The 21453-nt window shown below is 50.0% G+C and overlaps 1 protein-coding gene across 1 annotated transcript in view; it reads right to left on the bottom strand.

Annotated features, from left to right (window-relative positions):
- Positions 1 to 5584: 5584 nt before the first annotated feature.
- The window catches only part of ARID3B (AT-rich interaction domain 3B), a 33473-nt gene continuing 17604 nt past the window's right edge, over positions 5585 to 21453 (bottom strand). The window contains exons 5-9 of the mRNA XM_082488882.1: positions 11452 to 11635; positions 10019 to 10278; positions 9542 to 9799; positions 6611 to 6712; positions 5585 to 5868 (exon numbers count right to left, since the gene is read on the bottom strand). Of these exons, the coding sequence (XP_082345008.1) occupies positions 5714 to 5868; positions 6611 to 6712; positions 9542 to 9799; positions 10019 to 10278; positions 11452 to 11635 (959 nt within the window). The 3' untranslated portion in view covers positions 5585 to 5713. The remainder of the gene's footprint in view (positions 5869 to 6610; positions 6713 to 9541; positions 9800 to 10018; positions 10279 to 11451; positions 11636 to 21453) is intronic.

Raw genomic sequence — 21453 nt, 5'->3', positions numbered from 1 at the left:
CAGCGGGCAGCTGAATTTCGCCACTCTGGTGATGGGCACCGCGTGCCCTGCCTGCAGCGGGGGCACCCAGCGGGCAGGACCCGCGGCACGAGCTCAGGGACACGCCTGCCTTGCGAAGAGAGGAGGAACAAGCAGGTTCTCAGCGTCTCTGTTTTCCCGTCAGCTCCTCCACACCCATCGAGCAGCAAGAGGCTCTGTCCGTCCTCTGCAGAGGGGCAGCGGGGATGCTCAAAGAGCACGCAACCTGTTTTACAGCATCCCGGCCACGGGGCACGGCAAGGAAGCCCAGGGTGGATGCGTGCCGGCGTGTGCCGCAGTCCTGGCACAGCCATCCCCCTCGGATAGGCGTTTCACAGCCGCGCACGCATCTCCAGGGCAGCCAGATGCTGACGGAGGAGCCTCTGCGGGCAGGAGGGGAGAAGGTTTCCGTGGGGATGCCGGAGACAGGGTGAGTTGCAGGCGCGCACCGGGCTCCATCCCAGCACCCACAGACGGGGCCGCCAGCCAAAACAAACGCAGACACCGGGGCCTCGGAAACGCTGGTACGAAAAGGGCTGGAAACCAGTTCCACTCCAACCGCCAAACTGGTTGAATGACTGGAAAAAACAACGTCAGGTGCTATGTAAATAGCAAAACCGCTGGGAAGCATTAAATGTCCTTTCCATGCAGAGAAGGTGACAAAGGAGGGACAAAAGGCAGGTAGAGGGGCAACTGCGAGCCCTGGGCGACACCTGGGAAAGGAGATCCAGCATCACTCAGCTGTTTAACGACCATTCTGCCCACAGAGGGCAAAACCGCATCAGGCCAGACCAGGCTTACAGCCCAGTTCTTCCCAGGAAGATACAAACTGGGAGCACGAAGACCTGCAAGGACACGGACCTCACCAGGGCTGAGCCAGGATGAAGAAGGGAATGTCCCAGGGATGAAGAAGGAGCCGAGAAATCTTTCGACTCTCAATTTAGCACAACAGCGGGGGGGGGGGGGGGGGGGGGGGGGTCACAAATCAGGCGTGCGGGGTCACCATGTGAAGAGGTAGAAGTTTATTGGAATATAAACATTCAGATAACGTGTAAGATAGAAAAAACCCAACAACAACATATACAGACACTTGTTGGAAGGAGACGTTGAGGTATTTATCCACCGCCTAGGCTATCACATTTCTTTTTTTTTTTTTTCCTATTTCTTTATTTTATTATTTTTTTTATTTTTAAATAGGTAAGAAAACTAGTAGCAAGGCTGCTGCAGCTGTTTGGTGAAAACATCGGATCTGAACCCATTTGGAGCACACGCACGCACACACACAACGCAGCGGCCAAAAGGACTTGGTGTGACACGTTCACATTCACTTTGGGAGCGGAGCAGGCGCGCAGCCTTCCCCCTCACCTCTTCCCCTTTTCCCAGCTCACAAGCTTTGTGCCTTCCCAGCGTAAACCGGGATCTGCTGGAAAAGGATGAACAGAGGTTCGGTTTTGTTTCTTTCCCCCCCCTCCCCTCTCCCCTGAGGTGGGCATCAAACCCACCTGGCAAATCTCCCTCCCCCCCCCCCAAAAAAAAACAACCCCAGGAGTATGGAGGCTGCACAAAAGCAAGCTGGGGGCTTTTTTTTTTTTTGTTTGCTTGTTTGGTTTTTTTTTTTTTTTTGGCTGCTCGCTGCGAAACATTTCGCTGGTCCGGAGTTGAAAGAGTATTAGCCACACTGCAAAGCGGAGCACTTCACACGAGGAACAGTCCTACCCGCAGTATCAAAACCCCTGAGTAACTATACAATCGAACACGGTCGAGTGAAATGAAGCAGAGCCAGGGAAAATAGATGGGGGGGGGTGGGCAGGAAGAATCCACCACCCTCGCTCAGCCTTCCCCGGCTCCTCCGCCCTGCCTCCGCTGCTGGTTTCCGTAACCCTGTCCCCAAAAACCTGGCAGCTCAGTAGGAGACCTGGAGCTCAGCAAAACCCACGCAATTAAAGCCAACCGCCAGTATCAAAGCCGGGCTTAGGGAAAAGGGTTACTCTTCACAGTCTGAATAGCTGGTCCTTGTCACCGCGCGCCGAGAAAGGACCAGTTTTATTGTTGCAGCTTATTTTTTTTTTTTTTTTTTTTTTTACTGAGGTATCTGTTACACATCCCGACTTGATTCTTTCCCTGAATTGGATACAAAAACAATCTGTTAGTCCCTGTCTATTTCCAGTCTAGTTGTGTAAAGCTTATAAACATTAATACTCTAGTAGTGTCAAAGCTGTTTAGCAGTTCAGTGATTCGAGTGCCTTTCTGTGCAAGAAAACACAATGTTAGCATGTGATACATAAGCAAACCCACCCCATTACTAACCTCTGCTCCCCAGGACCAGAGAAGAAAGCGTAAGGAAAAAGCAAGAAGTCCCCCAGTCCCACACATAGGAAACAGCCCCCCAAACCCAACCCCCAAATAATAATAAAAAAAAAAAACAAAAACAAAAAACAAAAACCAACAACAAACCAACAAAACCAAAACAACAAACAACCGAAAACAAAAAAGGGAAAAATAAAAATATAATATTCCAATCTGAATGAGCCCCGGAGTCCGGAAAACCCTCTCCGAGCCTGCGAGGATGAAATGCTGTGGAGGCCTGCGGGATCTGCCAAGCAAACGCTTGGGGAAGAGGGGGGGGTCCTTCCTCCAGCCAAAAGCAGGCAGAGATGGGACGCGGTGGAGCAGCATCTATCTCGGGACATGTGCCTCTCACCCACTCGCCCTCTTCCTCCCACCAGGTCCTCCTGATGTTGGGCAGGGGGCAAACTCAGGCTATAACGGATAAACTAATGTATAGAGAGCACAGAGCCTCTCGCAACTAAAAGGGTTTAGACGAGAGGACTCGGCTCTCGAGGACAGGGCAGCAGCGCAGCTGAGGAGATGGAAAAGGAGAACCTGACATTTGAGAGTTTAAAAGATTATTCATTTTGTTTTCTGTGTCCATTTTTAAGCCCCATCCTCAGGCTGCTAACAGGGCTTGTGTGGTGGTTTTTTTTTTTATTATTTTTTTTTTATTTTTAAGCCATGCTCTTTTTCAGTAGTATAAAATAAGAGCTTCGGGGAGCAGGACATCCTGGGAGCACAGGGACCGTGCCACGGCTGAGCAGAGGTATTAAGAGGAGGGCTCGTAAGTCTCCCAGAGCGCCAGGACAGGCTCAAGTTGCTCAGAGTACGTCGCAGAAACATCCGGGCAGGGAAGACACAGACCCCTCCGGGCTGAGCAGCACAGGCAGACGCAGCTCGAGCATCCCCTGCCACGCAGAGCTAAACGCTCCCGCCAGCTCGGCTCACCCGCGGGAGCGGATAAAAGGGGACCTTCTGCTTCTCATACTGGGATGACACACGGCAACTCACCCACCACACGCCAGCAAACTGGTTTGTAGGAGGCTGAACCTCTGGAGGCGTAACGAGGTTTTTGTTTGGGTTGTCGTATATCTGCTGGCTCAGGTGGTTGTTACGTAGGGACCTACGCACAGGTGAAAAAACTAGAATTACTTCTTTTGGTGCCTCTTACAAAGGCCACCCAAACATGGCTTAGTCTTGGAGCGCGGACAGAAGGAGACGTGTCTGGGATAGAGTCCCAGCACAGCCGAGGAGGTGGCTGGGTGCCGCACTGCGAGACCACGCTGTGCTTTCGGCTGTCAGCCACCACTTCCCCGGGGAGAGGTCCGGCCACTCTGCAGCCCAAGCAGCGCCGTCATCTCCCCACTGCACTAAACAGCTTTGCAAAAAGATCCTGGAACTTGGGGAAAAAAAAAAAAAAAAAAAAAAAAAGGGACTTTGGAGACACCCTCATGTCCAAAATGAAGGATCTACTAAGTCAGCACCCGCTCTTGCCCTCTTTGCCCGTCTCTACCCATCCTCCGGCATCGGTGCACATGTCCTGGGATGATGCTGCTCAGCTTGTCCCCTGCTAGCCTAAAGGATGGGGAAGCCGCTGCCTCTTTGCTCAGCTTTTCTTTCTGTCTTTGGTGATACAATTAAAAATAATAATAATAATAATTAAAAAAAATAAACACAATGTCAGCAAAACCACATATAAAAAACAAGCGATAAGATATGCCAATACTTCCTGAAGAGGTTAAAAAAAAAAAAAAAACAACCCAAAACAAACAAAAAAAAAATAAAACCCCAACAACAAGTACATATCTGAGGTATTTCATCTGCTCAAAAAAACCTGACTTGGGCCCGGAGGATGGGAAGGACGTCACCAGGGCAGGATGAAATGGTGCTAGCGGTGCTTGGACCTGATCTCCAGGCTGGGGAGAGCACACGGGGGACAGGCCAAGCAGGAGGAGAGAGAGGACAGAATGAGGCCACCTGAGCAGGAGCTGAGTTCCAGCAGTCACTAAGTCAGAGCCGTGGCCAGCCTGTGGCTGCTTTCAACACGAGGTTTGAGGGGAAAAAGGGAGGAAGGGCTCGATTTCCCGTTCCCTGCTGCCACCCAGGAGAGCAAAAGGTCTTACTCGACTGAGCGGGCGCCGCTTTCTTTCTACTCATGTACAATTTGAAGGGGACGGGGCATCCGTAGGCTTGTTCAGAGACCAAGGAAAAGACGCGCCCGTAACATTAACCGCAATACCTACACACACCCCACAGCCCCACTGAATTAGGTTTCACTTATCGCCTCCTATTTTCTCAGCACACAGACGTGGAGCGCTTCCAGGGGCTACCAAAAGACACCTTAGGAGAAGGAAGTCGCTCCAGGAAGCCCAGATCAACCTAAACGACAGCCCTTTTGTGGCAAGGGGGCAGAGGATGAAAACGACGAGCCAAAAGAAGTTGAGGCTGTCAGGGTAAATGGTAGTGGGATGAGTTCCTCAAGGAGAGAGAAAGACAAGGTCGAGGGCATTTAAAACTTGGCTGAAAGCTTGAAGAAGGCAACAGTAAGGGAGAGGGCAGCGCCAGCCAGGAGAACGAAGCAGCTGATGGAGAGGTTTTTAACATGTCTATGGGTCAAATGTAGCGGTGAGAAAGTCCTTCCCCTCTTGCCAAGACCTCAGAGAGGAGGGAAGGAGGCTCAGAAGCCAAGAGCATGTGTTTTAGGGGAGGACATACCAAGACCGGACCACGACAGAGCCAGAAGGAAAGCGAGGAAGCTTGCCTGCTCTGCAGCCGCACGGCCTTCTGCAGCACAAGCCACGGGAGGACAGGGGCAAGGCACCCCGTCGGCTCTTGGGATTGTCAACACAACAACGTTGTTTTGTGGAAAGAGTCCTGTGGCTACTGGTTGGAGGAGAACATCCCCCTCCCCGGCCCTTTTCCCTGCTCCAGCTCTTTCCACCTGCCTTGGTGACGTCTCAGCCATCTCAACCCGCAGCTCCTAGAGACGATCCCTGATTGAAAAACGCCAGGCATGTGTCCATCGTGTCCCCCCCCACACACACCTCCATGTCCCACCCCCCAACAGGAACACAGCAAACCCTGGGGGGAGGAGGAGGAGGAGGAGGAGGAAGAAACCAAAAAGCAAAAGGGAGGAAAGAAAGGGGAGAACAAAGAAAAAAGGCTGGACAAACAGACGATGAAGAAAAACTCGCTGGCATGGAAAGGTTTCAGCATCATCATCATCTTGCCGTTGGCCAACCACAAAAGCAGGTTCCTTGAGATGAGGTAATCTGTGCGACTCCTTCCCGGCTCGCTCCCTGCCGAGAGCAGAGAGAAAGAGCTGCCGGAGGCCAGTGTGAGAGACAGCAGGCTCGGCCGTCCATCAGAGAGACCAGCTGGTGGAGGGCTCTGCGCTGGGGGTTCCCCGGGATGAGGTAGGGCTGGGAGAGCAGTGGGAGCTGCTGCTGCTGCTGCAGGAGCTTTGGGTGCTGGAGCCTGCAATGAGATGGACGACTGGCTTCTGGGCAAAGAGCACTCCTGCAAGGCACAGAGGGGGAAAGAGAAGGGTTACTGGGACTACGAGGCGGCACGGCTGAGAGGGACAGCCAACAGAGCAAAGAGTAGTCTATGCAACCCCAAAGACCTCATCCTAACAGAAAGGGGCTCAGCGCAAGACAAGCAGGCTTGGAGACAGATGAGAAGGTCAACCAGGATATAAGAAGGGATCCCCCGGGACTTGTTCTGGCAGCCTCTGTCACAGGGATGTTTTGCTTACAGAGGACTGAGAGGTCCCAAAGGGCTTCAACGCCTTTGGAGGAGAGAAGCAACTCTCATCGCAGGGCAGTGCCAGGCTCCCCGCGTGGGCTTTGCCCAGGGACACACGTGTGTGACCTGAAGAAGTGAAACGGCTTGAGCCAAGCACAGGGGCCAATTTGTGCTTCCCAGAGATGCCTGAGGAAAAGCCGAGTAAAGCCACTCCTCAGGAGAAGAGGGATAACACTCCTTCCTATTAACGCTTCCATAGAAGTCTCTTCCCTTAAAGCTTTAAACACACTAGCAACCACCACCACCAAAAGGAAAGGGCGTTCATTCACCTTGACTGCCCAGCACCAAAAAGGAGAACAAAAATCATCTCCTGCTGAGCTTCCCAAGCCAGCCAGGCTGTGCGTGCGGTGCTTTTGGGAAAGCCCAGCCCCTGGGAACACACCACCCCCTCCACCTCCTGCTCCGTGCCCCCAGCCCGGCTCTCTCCCCATCCCCGACAGCGATTCTTTCTCACCTGCGTAAATTGTGCCATTAATCTCCACCGACATGTTAATACTCCCAATGCCGTTAGGTGACAAGTTCAGTGCTGCCGCCGCCGCCGAGTCTGGTTTATCTTCTTTCAAGAAAGAAAAGACGCAGTGTTAGAGAGTAACCACCCCATTCCCTGCACTGTCCAGAGATCAAAAGGTGTACACGGCCCTCCGTTTGTCTCCTCTTTGGTGAGGAAATCCCCACACCATGTCCACTTCCAGTCCTATTTTAAGTCTACAAAGGTGTTTAAGTGCTCAGGTGTGAACCGAGGATGGGCTGGGAGCCCACTGGCATTAGCAAACCTCTCCCAGACTTGCCCGCTGGAGGGCCAAATTAACATCCCATCCAAAGAAAAGGACGCCAGCGGAAGAGACAAGACCCCATTTACGTCAGCTGGATTGCGGTCACATTTGCAGCAGACCGGGAGCACACGCACAGTCCTCTCCCCCGTGGGCTGAGGGGTGGCAGGTTCTCGGGGAGCTGGTGGGACTCCCTGTGCAGGGCTGACACCGCAGCAGGTCCCGCGGCCACTGGAGGGAGGGGACACAGCACCAAGGACTCCAATCCAGGAGCGCTACGCCTAGCTTCCCCTATAACGAGTCTGAAATCTGATTTTTTTTTCCCCCTGCGTCCTCAGCCTAGAGACTCCTTTCTAAGCAGCTCTGGAAGTGCCAACGCAGAGCAGGGGTTCAGTTTGCGCTGATGTTTAAGGGGAGCTGAACATCAAACTCTTCCAGAGACCTCCAAAACTCCAACCTAAGCAACCCATAACTGTGAGCCCAGGTTGTAGGATTGCTTCTCTGCCGCTCACGAATGCACGGTGAGAGTTTGCACAGCCGTATCATGGTTACCAGCCCAGCCGATGTTGGTTTTGGGGCATTGGGCTATTAAAACAGAGCGAGAGATTATGCAGACTGTCCACTCAGGCTCTGACACTGCATGTGAAGTGCGTGTTTTTAGCTCCTTTCAAGTCTGCTCGGACAGCAAGTCTGCTGTCCCTGCAAAGAATGCAAAGGATATCGTTAACATTTAACCTAAACGTTGCTATCAAGGTACAAGAAGCTCACGTGGTGCTTTTCAAAAGCACCTCTTACAAAGCATAGTTGGTATTTTTATTTTGCAATTGGGAAAATTAGGGCACGAAAGACGGGACAGACTTGCCTGCAGTCAGCTAACGAAGGTGGGAATAGTATCATGGAATCTTTAGGGCTCAGCCCTCCGCCTGTTACTATTTGTAGAGACTAAAATTGTTCCTGGCATTTTGATTTAGGAAGTTCAGGGTGGAGAGGAAAAAAAAAAAAAAAATAAAGTGAGATGAGAGGGAATGAACATTACTCAATAAAATTTGTATTCCCTTTTACTCGCTATTTTTGGGTTTGTTTTGTTTTTATGTAAATGTGAAAATTGGGTGGACACATAGCTGTCAGGAACTGCGATGTGAAGTCCCAATCCCGTTAAACTCCGCAGCAAGCTGCTACCCCTTCAAAGGGGAACCCCCTTTGACCCTTTGCCATATATATATATTTTTTTTTTTTCTGGCAAAGCACCTCAATAAAGCGTTTACCAGCATTGCTAGCAAAAGGTCTCAAGAACAACTCCTCCCTTTCTTCTACGCCGTGCCAAACCTGCCTGGCCTTGTACCTGCATCCAAATGTACAATTAATAGGGGGTCCGAGACCTTTAATTTTAACGGATCAAAAGGTTTAGAGGAAGCAGCTGTTTGGGACTGAACATTTTCTGAGGCTTTGCTGTCCGGTGAAGTGCAGCCCCCAGGACAGGTAAAGGAGCCAACGGCACTTAATCAGCTTTTGAAGCCACTATATAACAGTATTGATTTTGACAATGTGACCTTTACAGGGTGACTCCCCTTTTACAAAGCATTTCAGGAGTGCATTTTCCAGGCCATGAATGCTGCTTATACGTGACCTTCTAACCCAGCCTTGCCAGGAGTTTTTTGCCCGGAGGCTGCGCGCAGGGTTGCGGCAGATGTTGGTAGAAATCACCTGACTCGCTAAAAGCCCCGGGATGCGTAGGGCCACCCTGCAGATACGTGGGTCTCTGTGGCCTCCTCATCACACCTGACAAAGGATTCCTAAAAGCTGAGCATCTCTCTCCTGCAGTCTGCTACCCGTATGGAAAAAGCTGTTACCTCCATGATCAATTAAAAGGGTTCCTGCCAAGGAAAGGAGAGAAAAGCATTCCCTGCAGCACAACGCTGGCGTGAGGCTCAGATGAGAGCAGGGCAGGGGAAATCTGAGCATCCAGCACATGATGAGCTTTCCCCTCCAAAAGTCACCTTATTGACTGCAGAGCCACAGGGCTGCCTTTGGCTGGGCTAAACCACTCTCTTGCATCTGAAGTACGCACCAGAAATTAAACGTGAGAGGGTCAGATATGTGGCCCAAAGCAATTTCAGCCAACCCACGTGCTCCCCATGAAGGAAGGATGCAAGGACAACTGAGCTAGCGACAACTGCAACTGGTGATTCCCCACAGCGCAAGCTCGGTGGAGACGTAACAGCTTGATCCCTGAAGCCATCTCGCCGTGATCGACACGGGAGGGGCATAAGCTCAGAGCGAGGGTCTTGTTGTACGGGTCAAGTGGGTTTAACCAGCTTCGATGCAGAGCTTTCGGAACACAGCTAGGGTGTTTCTGCATTCAGGCTGGATTATGCATCAACAGGAACAGAACAAAACCAGCAGCGGCAAGTAAAACCTAACAAAATGTTGCTACAGTTTAGCTTTGCCATTACCGTGCTCCATTTTAACCGCTTCTTGATGGTGACCTCTGCCAGGTATCCAGAGAGACAATCACGCCCGTGTGTAAAGAGGTGTCTGAGACGCTATACTGGGAGCGGTTCCCTCCCTGCTGCAGTCTGCAGAGACCTTTCGCGTTATCTAGAGGTGCTGCTTACCCTTGCCGTTGATTTTGATCTTCATGGGGATCTGCCGCGCCATGCTGAACAGGTTGCGCTGAAGAGCCTGCTGGACAAGCCGCTGCTCCTCCTCCGTCATCCGCGAGACCTTCTTCTCCGGAGGCTCTCCCGACTCCAGTCTCTCCCTCAGCTGCTCCAGGGTGGCTGTTCTCGCCGCCACAGTCGCCTGCTGGCTCGCCAAGGTCACTGGCACGGCAATACGATTTGGCATAGACACGGTCAAGGGCACACCGTCACCTAGAAAAGGACAGAGTCACTTAGTCCCTCCCACAGCCTTTCCTAAAGCGAGCACGCAAAGGTTTAAACCCCTGGCGGAATATTCTACAAACCCCGAGCCACCCGAGTTCTGCTACTCTCAAGTCTAGTCTGGGTGAACCAAATGGAAAAATAATTGTGTTTCAGTGCCTGGACCTCTTAACCCAGCCACCCTCTCCGCCGCGGGTAGAAGTAGCTGACCTTTTCTGACAGCTGCTGCTGGAGACACCCGAGGATTGCTGGTCCCGCTGCCCGGCGCGACGCCGATGATGGGGAAGCGGATCTTTGGGGGAGATAGGAGGGAAGGAGGCCCCGTGGTGGTGGGCGAGTAGCTGAACAAAGAGGAGCTGTAGCTGGGCCGCCTGCCTTCCCGCCTGTTGCCATCGATCGCAGCCTGGAGCTCAGCAGGAGAACTGAGGGATTTCTTCTCGCATTCGTAGGCATATAGGTACTTCATATACCTGGGAGAGAGGCGAGCGCAGGGAAAGTCAAGTAGGTTTCTCAATAGAACGGGAAATTACAGGCTACAGCAACAAGAGTGACATTCAGGAAGACTTTCAGGCCGAGATCCTCTGCAGATCTGGAGTCTCTGTCTGCGTATCATGACCACCGTGGCGCTCGGTTTGATAAGCATTGCGCAGTTTGGATGCAAAGCACAGCGCGCTCAAAGAAACTCTGAGGTTACTCAATGTTTATTGCGAAGAACAGAGTTACATACTGCTCCACCCACGGGAAAGAATCCTCCAGAATGCCTTTACGACTGAGATACTATCTAAAATTGTAAGAATTAAGATCTTGGGCTGTAATGCTTCACGCAAGGAAGGAAGTCTGAGGAATTACCCTTGTCTAAGTCATTTGTGTTGGGCAGCATCAAATTTTACCGCTTCTCCTGAATTCTGGCACGCACGTTTGCAGCGGAGAGAGCCTGTCGGTGCCAAAGGCTGTAGAAATAGCAAGGACCTTCCCTCTCTGGGACTCAGGGGCTCTAATAACTTTCAAGAAAACCCAGTCCGCAGAAGAGCTGGGTGGGTGCGGATTCCCAAAGCCCACCCTTCCACACTCCGCTCGCTGAAGCGCAGCCTCAGCCCGCTGCTTAAATTTTAAAGTAGGTTTACTTTAACCATTCTTTCTCCTCTGCTTATTCTGCCTCTATTTTTTTTTTTTTTTTTTTACTTGCCTAATCAACCCGAGGTACTGCAGGTCAGAAAAACAATCCTCACAGTAAGTAGGTGCTAAGCGCAAGTTTCCACAACTTCGGTGGAGATAACAGACGTTAAATGATCAAGTTCATACTTGATGTTCCTTCCCTCCTCCCTGTGCCAAGTACTCTTCAGAGACAGAGCAAGACCCTCCTTGCCCCGAGGAGTTTAAGCTGCGAAGAGGGGAGAAAGGCACAGGACGGAGGGAGGCACAGAGATCGTAGGGAAGGAAGGGGAACGAGTTCAGGAAGGATCACTGCTAAGAAAAATAAGAGAAGGAATAGAAAACAGGCAAGCCTTGGGCGAGGGGGATAAATAAAGCAATTCCTCAGCTCCTCTCTGCCCACAGAGTAGAATTTGGTCTCACTTTTTCCAGCCCAGTCCCTGCTTTGCAATCTGCATTCACGTCCACGCTCTTAGACCTTCTAGACTTACTGGGTTCGAAGCGTGAATGCGGCACTGGTGATGGAGGTGGGCAGATTAAGGCCTTTGGTGATCTCTCGCCAGATTTTCTTGTTGATGATTTCCACCAGCCCTCCTTTCTCAGTCACCAGCTTGTACAGCATGTAGAGATCCAGGATCTGCTTTGCCATGATGGGGATCCGATTGATGGGAGTTCCTGCAGGGGAAACAGCAGGGAAGGAAACGGGGAGTCAGAGAGAAAACGAGGCCAAGAAAACCGGCAGGTTGGGGCTATCGATCTTCTTTCCAATTGGAAATTCAGGCAACTATTTGTAGGCTGACTTGAGGCCTCTCTAAGGGTGAGTAAATGAGCCAGAGAAGTGTAGCTACATGGCACGTCCTTTTCATGGAAAAACTCCTTTCCTGTAGGCAAAAGCAATTATCAGACAAATAATAACCTGCAGCTAAAAGCAACTTCTAAAATAGAAAGAGGGGAAGTAGGGACTATTTGATCCTAGGGGTGAGTGAGCAGCGCAGAGGAATCATCTTTTATGAGCTCCCAGGGCAATCTCAGATAAAAATCTGTATCGCTCGTGCTCAGGAAGGGGCTGAGCAGCCAGGCAGCGCCAGCGACTCGTACGCTGGGATTCAGCTCCCTTGCTTCCCCGGATTTTCTATCCTATATCACTCGGGAACAGTGACAGAAAAGGATACGTGGCACTTGAGAGCATCTCCCTTGCCCACGCACATTTACCTCTGTCCTCCCTCACACGCACATGCGTAACGTTTTGCTACAGCATCTGCTCTCACGAAGTGTTTTCACCTTCCCACTCCTTCCCTCCCCACCCCCCAAACACACTCCCAAAACGAGACACCGATGGGCCACACGTGTACTTTGGCAGCAACTGCAATGCCAGAGCAGTAACTTGTCGTGAGAGAAATGGTGTCGATGGTGGAGGCGAACGAAAAACGAGCGGCGTTAACAGAGCATCAGCGTCCCTGATTGCAGACGCCAGCAAAGCCAGGCATCCCTCACCGGCTGCTGGGAGAAGCACCAGGCATCCAAGCATTTTTTGGAGCCCAAACCAAGGTCCTGCTCTATCCTCACGAGGATAGACCGGGCAGGCAGGGAAACAGCTCCATCCTTCCTCTTCAATTTTGTCATCTTGTGAGTTAACAGGTAAGAAAAATAGGGATTTTTAACCCGATAGTGCCCTTTTAGCAGCATCTTAAAGTGATAAAGCATGCGGGGTTTGAATAGGTCAAACTAATGAGATTTAGGCAAGGAGAGGAAGACGGGGGGGGGAAAAAAAAAAAAAAAAACCACATATGCTGACGTAGCAAACCTTTTATTTCACATAGGAAATAGTGTCGTGGATCAAAGAGCCGTCCATCTGAGGTCAGTATCCTGTCTGCCACAATGGTCAGCACCGGCCTTTACAGGAAAGCCCGCGAAGCGCTGTAATGGACAATTATGGAATACCCGACCCACAGGGGAGACTTCTGCCACTGCTCATCAGCCAGCCATTCGGTTAATGCCCCGAAGCACAGCGGTTTATGGCCCTTATAAATGGGTTTTATTCTGTTTAGTGAAAAGGAGTTCAGCTCAGCTCTGCAGATGTCCTCATTATACGTGTAAGTGTAATTTTTTTTTTTCCCCCCCTTTTTGTCTCACTTTTCTTTTTGAAGCCTGTTACGCATTAGCTCACGGTACCAATTCCCACAGGTTAACGAGATGTTAGATAAAAAAAGTAAACTTTTTCCAGCTTTAAAAGGGTCACCTTCAATTTCACCAAGTTACTAACTCTTAAACCGTAAGAAAACACAAAGAGCAACCTGAACGGGCTTGGTCTGCACGCCGCGTCATTTTATATCTATCATATCCTCTTTTCCTCGCCTTGTCTAAACAACCCCCTCCCTACCCACAAGAGAAAAGTCCACAAAGCAGTAATTTCACAAACTGCATCAGATCCTCTTCCTGCATTTCAGAAACGACAGTTCCCTCGGGGAGCAGAGAGAGAGACGTTTCCAAACTGGTTTAAAACTCGCTGCAGCTCCATCCATCCCAACCGGCTGCCACAAGCCAGGAGCTGGTCCCTCCCGAAAGGCCGGCTCGCCTAAACGCCATCCTCGGTTTAGCTTCGGGTTTGTTTCCCCCACCCCCCGCCCCAGCCACCATTTTGTCTCCCTGTGTTATTGCAAAGATTAAGAACACACTAACAGCGTCATTTCAGACACACGGAGGGCCGGGAGCGATCATGTTACCAGCCTTAAGTTATCATTCATCAGCTGAGCCACGGGAACCAGTTACACCCAGCCCGCTCCAAATGAAAAGCGCAGAAATATATATCTCTGAGGTCTCTAGGAAGAGCCAGGGGTGATTTTTTTGCAACCCCAAAACGCCCCTTTGTTAATAGTTTAGCATTTCTGCCCCAGCGGCGAGGAAAGCCGGGGTGTCCTAAGTAGCACCGCGTTGCCAACAAAGCCTTTGCTCTGCCGGGAAAGGATGAAGACCCTCTCCCCGACTCCTCCAGCAACCCCCCCGCCGCTCAAAGCCACCCAACTTCTCCCCAATCCAATTTAGGGAATGGCATTAACTCCTCCAGAAGGGACTTTCATCCAGCTCACTTCGGACAGTGACCAGATGGGGAGTGAAAGGGAAGGGTCATGGGTAAGGCTCCTCAGGCAAACAAGCCGCTAATGCAGAACTATAAGGAAACATCTCCTTTTTAATATCCTGCATTCATCCTAAACGCAGTTTTCCTCTTCTCTAGATTCTCCCATCTCAGTATTCAAATAGGTACACAAGTATATTTATCCAAATGCTCCTGTGAAAGGGACAAACGTTATTTACATCAGTGGGAAATAAAGGCTTAAATATATTTCCAGGGAGCCTGCTCATAGCTGGAGCCAAAACAGCAATCGGATCTGACCTCCCTGCCTCCCGTTACTACCCCTTTGACACCTTCCCTTCCTCAAGTTTGCTTCTCAACAAGACCCACAGACCGAAGTGCCCCGAAATTTAATTAGTACCTTTACAAATTAAGCTAAATCCTATAGCTTATTTTTTTCCCTCCCCCTTAAAATTTCCTTCCGCAGGCTGAGAAACTTTACAGCAGGGACAAAACTACTTCCAGCCTTCTACCACTTGAGCGTGGAGACGCAAATCATTTTCCTCCCGTGCTTTCTCCGAGTACCACGCCAAGTGAGAGCCCCCACAGCTAGCAAAGAGCGATTTGGGGTTTGCACCTGGTAAATTAAGCGTACTTTTCAGAGCAAGAGAGGGCTCCGCACGTTTCGTAGGAGCTGAGAAGCACGGAAAGGCTGCTCCCCCCAGCCCTCTCCTCCCCCAGCCCCGCTCCGAGGAAAAGCGATAAAGTCTTTATTGGAAACCCCCAGCGCTCAGAACAGGAAAGGCTGAAAAACGAGTATCATGGGACGATTGGATGCTGAAGCCGAGCGGATCCTTTCACAGGCGGCTGCAAGGCTTGTCAGGGGCCATGATGGATTACTGTCATCTGGCAGCATCAGGATTAATGATCCGGAGGTCAGAGGGGAGAATTCCAGAGGGAAAGGTCAGCAGCCGGGGGCACAGCATAAGACTTGTTGCCTTTTGATGGCAAACTCATTTTACTGTACTTTCAAGCCTCTCCATTCTGCCGGCTCTCAGAAATGCTGTACCTACTGTGCTTGCAAAGAGCCGGCAGCCTTGCCCGGCTTGAAAAGAGGGCGAGGAAGACGCCTGGCTCCTCTCCCAGTTTTCTTGGTAAAGGACTTTTCTTCCTTGTAGTATAATCCTAGCTACAGTACAGCTTGTACCCCAGTACAAGCCATTCCCGCAAGGCATCAGCCAAAGGGAGGGGGGACAAGGAGTCTGTTTCTACTGGAAAAAGGGATGATGCATAGTTGATGAGCGTGGGAGACCTCAAGAAGACAAACTCTAGGGCAGGCAAACTCCTGCTGCCAAAGACCCAAGGGTGGGAGTACGGCCCAAGAGTAAGAGGCTGTAAGACTCCAGACAACCTACTTCCCCCTTTTGCCAAGTAGAAGGGTTATGAAGAGGACAAAAAGCCCAAGAATGACACTGGAAGGAGAAGGAGGAATCATCCCATAACCCATGGGCTCCTGCTTTTCTGAAGACAGCTGTAACTACAATTCAGATTTCTGGAATAAAGTGTTTCCCTGGAGGAAGTCAGACCGGGGCTATAAACATCTCTGTCCTTCACGGGAAATAAGCAGCCCCCTTCTGCCAAGCTGGTTCACCCCGCTCAAAAGCCTCTTCTGTTTCACACAGACGAAAAAGAAGCCTACAGGGCTTATACGGATAGGCTTGAATGTCCCTTATGCCCCCCAACACTGGAGAGGCTGAAGGAGCAACTGTTTGATTTTCACCCTTCAAGAACTCTTTAAGAAGGGTCCGAGGAAGCTGTAAACTCCAGATACTCTTCGAATGACTGTTTCTCCATCTTTTGGCAAGGAACCAGTATTTTGGGGGTGCTGGCTGGGCCATCGGCACCCCCAGGCTCCGCTGCTACGACAGCCACTCGCTCGGTGCTGGGGCTCAGCCATCCCGCTTGTTAAAAGGGACCTCAGCTTTGGACCGTCATCTTCCTCACCCACCCAAGACGGGTTTCTCCCTGCTCTTCATCCTACCTTAGCCAGACTTCAGCTTTACACCTAACTCTGAAGACGTAAACAAGGAAAACCGCCCCTAAGACAGTTCTTAACCAAATCATAGTCCCCTCTCATTTTGCAGGGGTTTGCTCAGCTTTGCAAGTCCACCACGGTGGGGATCCCCTACCAAGAGCTGCTCTCTCCTCTCCTCCTGCTGAGCCGTGCCCACTGCACGGAGTTCCCCACCAGCAAGCAGCCTAAGCCATAACTTGTCCTGCATGCAAGAGACAAAGAGCAGTTAATTATACCCAGCCTGGAGCACTCATTTTTCAATCACCTCCCATTCCTTCCCCCCCCCCCCCCCCCCCCCATCCAATTTACTTTCAGAAATGTCCATTTTTGAGTACGGAACAAAGGAGGCAAGAATCCCCAACACTTATTCTGCAGAGCAACATTCAAAGTGCAATAAAGCACTCTCTGGAGTGAAAAATAGGCATAGAGGGGGCATTTTTAAGCCACAACCTGTACAGATAAGGAAAGAGCTGCTCTTTCCAGCTTCCACTCTAAATATGTTCAGAAGAGAAATGGTATCAGACAGCCAAAAGGAAGAGGTTTTCTCCAGGAGACTGGGGAAGTCCACAGCAATTTAAAATAATTTTGAACCAAGTGTTGAAGGGATCTTCATGTTTCTTTGAAAGGAGACAGCGTAATTACTTGGTACGAATAATCTCCCCGCTCTCCCGGGCTAAACAGGGCTCAAAAAAAATCAGTTCAACAACAAATCAGCAGTGCTGGATAGGAGCAAATCAACTTGAACCCTGCGCTGTCACAGTTCCCAGTTTGCTTGAATTCCTCTCCCAGGACAAACCCTGGCTGGCTTCTCATGAAGCTGCCCCAGCTCTCGGCGTGAAAGTTTTATTTGTTGATTTGGTTTGAGTCTGTCCCAAGTGCTCCATGTTAAAATAAAAAGGTATACAGGAGGGAAACAACCTCTCCCCTCTGCCTGTGCCACAGCTGATCTAATCTCTCCCTACGCACGGGCATTTCCACAGCAGGCATTCTCACCTCCCAACAGGAATGTCACCACCTGATCCACAAGCCTGCAGACCATTAAGACACTCCTATCAAAGCGGGAGCCAGGATAGGAGGGTAATTAATCATGCTCTATTTGACAGGAGGCCCACTTCTTATCTGCACCCCTCAAAACGCCATCGGTTTCTGCTTCCCTCCTCAATAAGGGAGGCTGACAGCAGCCCCTTATCAGATTTCGGCTGCTGAACTGGAGGCAGCCTAACTGGCACCCCAGTGCCCCGCTTATATTAACCAAGGCTCCGGCCACGTTAACCTCCCCGCACAGGGTGCTCCTCCATCCCCCCCAAACGGGAGATCCCACGGAGATTTGGTCTCTTGTACCCAGCTCGACAACAGTCCAACCATTCGGCTGCCACCAACACAGCTGGCTCTAATATATTTGGCTATTGCAAATGTCTTCACCAGATGTTGAAGCGCCATGCAACTGGTGGTGGGTTTCCATACGTATATGACCTCTGAACCAAGTGGACAAACTCTTCTTCTCTAGGCAAAGAGAGGTACAAATACAGGAGGCAATGCAGAGGAACAAGGGCAGCTGGGGAAAAATAAAGGTAGGTCAGGCAGGCTGCACGCACAAAGCCAAAAATTGGAGCATCTTCATGTTAGATGGTTCCACCTTCTGCTTGGATATCTACAGGGTCGTCTCTTCAATGCTGAGCCACCTCCACTGCAGTCAAGAACAGCGATAGCAAAGAGGAAGTACCAATGTACGAAAGAGCTTGAGAAAACCAGGATTTGAGACAAACATCCAGTCTTTGAGATGCTGGAGAAACATGTGACGATTTAACAATCTCAATCTTCAGGGGAAGTGAGGAAAAAACCCCCTCTGACTCCATCCCTCAGGTCTGTACACCCAGGAAGGAGCACCTGGGATTCAGAGATCCTCAGCTGGCAATCACTACAGCAGAGAGGTATGAGGTGAATAAGCTAGAGAAAGGTTCATGCAAAGCAAAACCAGCCAATCGCTTCAAATTAACATCTTCTGTACTCTGTCCGGTGCCAACTCTGTTCATAACAAAAGATTTAAGCTGCTAAAACATTCTTCATGCTGGCTAAATTTAAAACAAGCCTCCTGTAAGACAGAACCAAATAAACTCCTAATACTATTTTCCCGTTAATTACAACTGCAGCTTCCAATATGATTTATCTTTGGAGCTAAAGCGATAATCACTCTAAACCACCATTATTTTTTTTTTCAGCTGCTTAAAAGCCAGGGATATTAATTACTCGGACTGAAAAAATTAACTGTGCTGGGTATCTTCCCAGAAAAGTTTTTTTTTTTTTTTTTTTTTTTTTTTTTTTTTTAGATCTTTCCAAAGGGAAACTTCCAGGCTTTTTTCAAATTAGAGAAAAAAAAAAACCCTCCTGCCTCCATTACTAGAATTAATGTTTTGATTTAGAGAAAACAGAAGGGGGAGAAAGTTTCTTATTGGAAGGATGTGCTCTTAACTACTCCTAAGTTATCCCACGCTGACCCAAGGTAAACTCTCACAGACTATCAACTTACATATCTGGGGAAGGCTTTTAGTCATCTGGCACCTAAGGCTGATGAGCGAGTCACTCCCTGAACAAAGAGAGATCCCAAGCACTTTGCTTTGCACCTGTTTTTATCCCAGCATCACTTAAAAGGGTTTAAGAATACGGACGAGCGCCTTCTCTGTTCCCTGTTCCGAAAGGCTCAAACCACTTAAAGAATACAGAGGAATGTATACCAGAATGCCAGGTCCCCCCCTAAAACTTAAGGAAAAGTCAGTCTTTCTAACAATATAAAAGAGAGAGCCTAAAATATTTCACTGATCCCCACTGCTTACCGTGTACACAAAACACTAATCACCATTTTTCCCCGAGTCTAAGTCGGACCAGTTGACCAAAGAGGTTCTTTAAAGGAGGTACAAGAGGCAGAGATTTAGCCGTGTACAAATCCAAGGCCCTATAACGGGGAAAGGGACTTTGCCCGGTTGATTTGGACCACCCAGAACAGACCTTTGCAGTGCTTTGAGTGAGAATTTTCCACTGCAGAACATCATCTGCTATTTCGGGAAGCATTTGCTGCGGCTCAGCATTAAGCAGGTAGCAGGAGCAAAGGATGCTGCGAATTTATGTCTATCGATGTCTCATTTAGCGAACTACACTGCTTAATTCAGATTCAAAAATATCTCCAGAGGATCAAAAGAAGAAACCTGCAAAATTGAATCAGAAGAAGAACGGAGCATATTCCCCGGACAAACATTTCATAAACACCACTTGGCCTATAGATAAAAGAATCCATCAGTAAATGCTTTTGTCGATACCCTGGATTTGTTGTTTTTCCACATCCAAAATGCGCAGACAGAGCATACAACAGCAGGAAAACATTAAAACCACACGGTCAGACGTACAAAGCTCCTTCTATGTATATACACATAAAAAAAAACCCAGAATGGTCAAGCCATCTGGGAAAACCAAGGTCACGCCGAAACCTTGAACAAAATTAGTAGAGCTGTACAATTGGAGACGTTTTATGAGGTCTTCACAAAGGCAGTACTTAAAATGAACAAAACAGCTTCCCTTGGAAGGGAGCCTTCCCTAATACACCATAGCACGCAGTCAGATCTCTTCCCCATCGAACCTTTTCTCAAGGGGAATGTCTCGCACGAACACTACCGATCCTTCCCGGGGATGAAACAGTCCCACTACTCCTTCCCAGCGCTGGTGGAATACAATCAGCTCAGTTATTGGTGGCTGCCTTAGTGGCTCCAAGAGTCACGCAGCTAACGGTCCTTCACTATCTGGGGACAAAAAGCAGTCTAGCTATGCCACCTAGTACAGGCTACGGGGCTAATAGCTACGTTTTTCTACTAGTCATGACACCTATGCCTTTCTAGCACTCACCAAAAAAAAAAAAAAAAAAAAAAAAAAAGATGGAGCCAAAATTTAGCCTCAGGGTACGTTCACAGGATGAGAAGGACCTCAAAAGAAGTGGAAGATGTCGTCATCATCTCAAACATTGAGTCTGATCTGAGTAAGGGAACTTGCCCATCAGGCTACGCACATTTCTGTAATGAGATTCTTTCCAGTAACACAAAAGCCAGGGGAACACAAGATTACCCAGAGTTATGGTAGTGGTCGCAGCCCTGGCCTGGGCACGTAGAAAACTGCTCCTGCCTGCAGTGTCCTCAGCGGCCAGCAGACCAAATCCAGCCTCCTGCCCACTCCACCGCACACTAGCGGAGAATCATAGGATCATCTAGGTTGGAAGGGACCTTTGAGATCACTGAGTCCAACTGTTAACATAACACTTCCAAAACCACCACTAAACCATGTCCCTCAGCACCACGTCTATCCATCTATTAAACACCTCCAGGGATGGTGACTCCATCCCTTCCCTGGGCAGCCTGTTCCAATGCTCAACAACCCTTTCGGTGAAGACATTTTTCCTAATATCCAATCTAAACCTCCCCGGCATAACTTGAGGCCATTTCCTCTTGTCCCATCACTTGTAACTTGGGAGAAGAGACCAACCCCCACCTTTCCACACCCTCCTTTCAGGTAGTTGTAGCGAGTGATAAGTTCTCTCCTCAGCCTCCTTTTCTCCAGTCTGAACAACCAGCTCCCTCAGCCACTCCTCATAAGTTCTCCAGACCCCTCACCAGCTTCGTTGCCCTTCTCTGGACACGCTCCAGCACCTCAATGTCTTTTTTTGTTGTGAGGGACCCAACACTGAACACAGCACTCAAGGTAGGGCCTCACCAGTGCTGAGTACAGGTGGACAATCACTCCCCTAGTCCTGCTCACCACACTATTCCTGACACAGGCTAGGATGCTGTTGGCCACCTGGGCCACTGGGCCCACTGCTGGCTCACATTCAGCCACTGTCAACCAACACCCCCAGGTCCTTTTCTGCTGGGCAGCTCTCCAGCCACCCTGCCCCAAGCCTGTAGCATCCATGGGGTTGGTGTGACCCAAGTGCAGGACCCGGCACTTGGCCTTGTTGAACCCCACACCGTTGGCCTCAGCCCATCAATCCAGCCTGTCCGCATCCCTCTGTGGAACCTTCTTACCCTCAAGCAGATCAACACTCCCACCCAGCCCATGCCCTGAGCCACAAACTTGCCCGAAGAGCAGCTCCTCATGCAGCAGGAGGTTAAAAATACAGCTTCTGAGAAACAAGACCTCAAGACATCAAGGCTCAGCATGTCACTAGACACCAGATCAGCAGTGGAGATGGAGGGAAGCCACTGCTGAAGCTGCTTATCCCTGCTTGGTTTGAGGGGAGATGACCTTCGGTTCAGGGCTGCAGAAGAGCTGAGAAAAGGGAAGGTGGAAGCGGTAATACATCGTCCCTGGTGA

The sequence above is a fragment of the Vanellus vanellus genome (genome assembly GCF_965231255.1).
Source record: "Vanellus vanellus genome assembly, chromosome: 11".
NCBI lineage: Eukaryota > Metazoa > Chordata > Aves > Charadriiformes > Charadriidae > Vanellus > Vanellus vanellus.
Note: the sequence above shows the minus strand (reverse complement) of the source record. Positions and strands in the feature narration are given on the sequence as shown.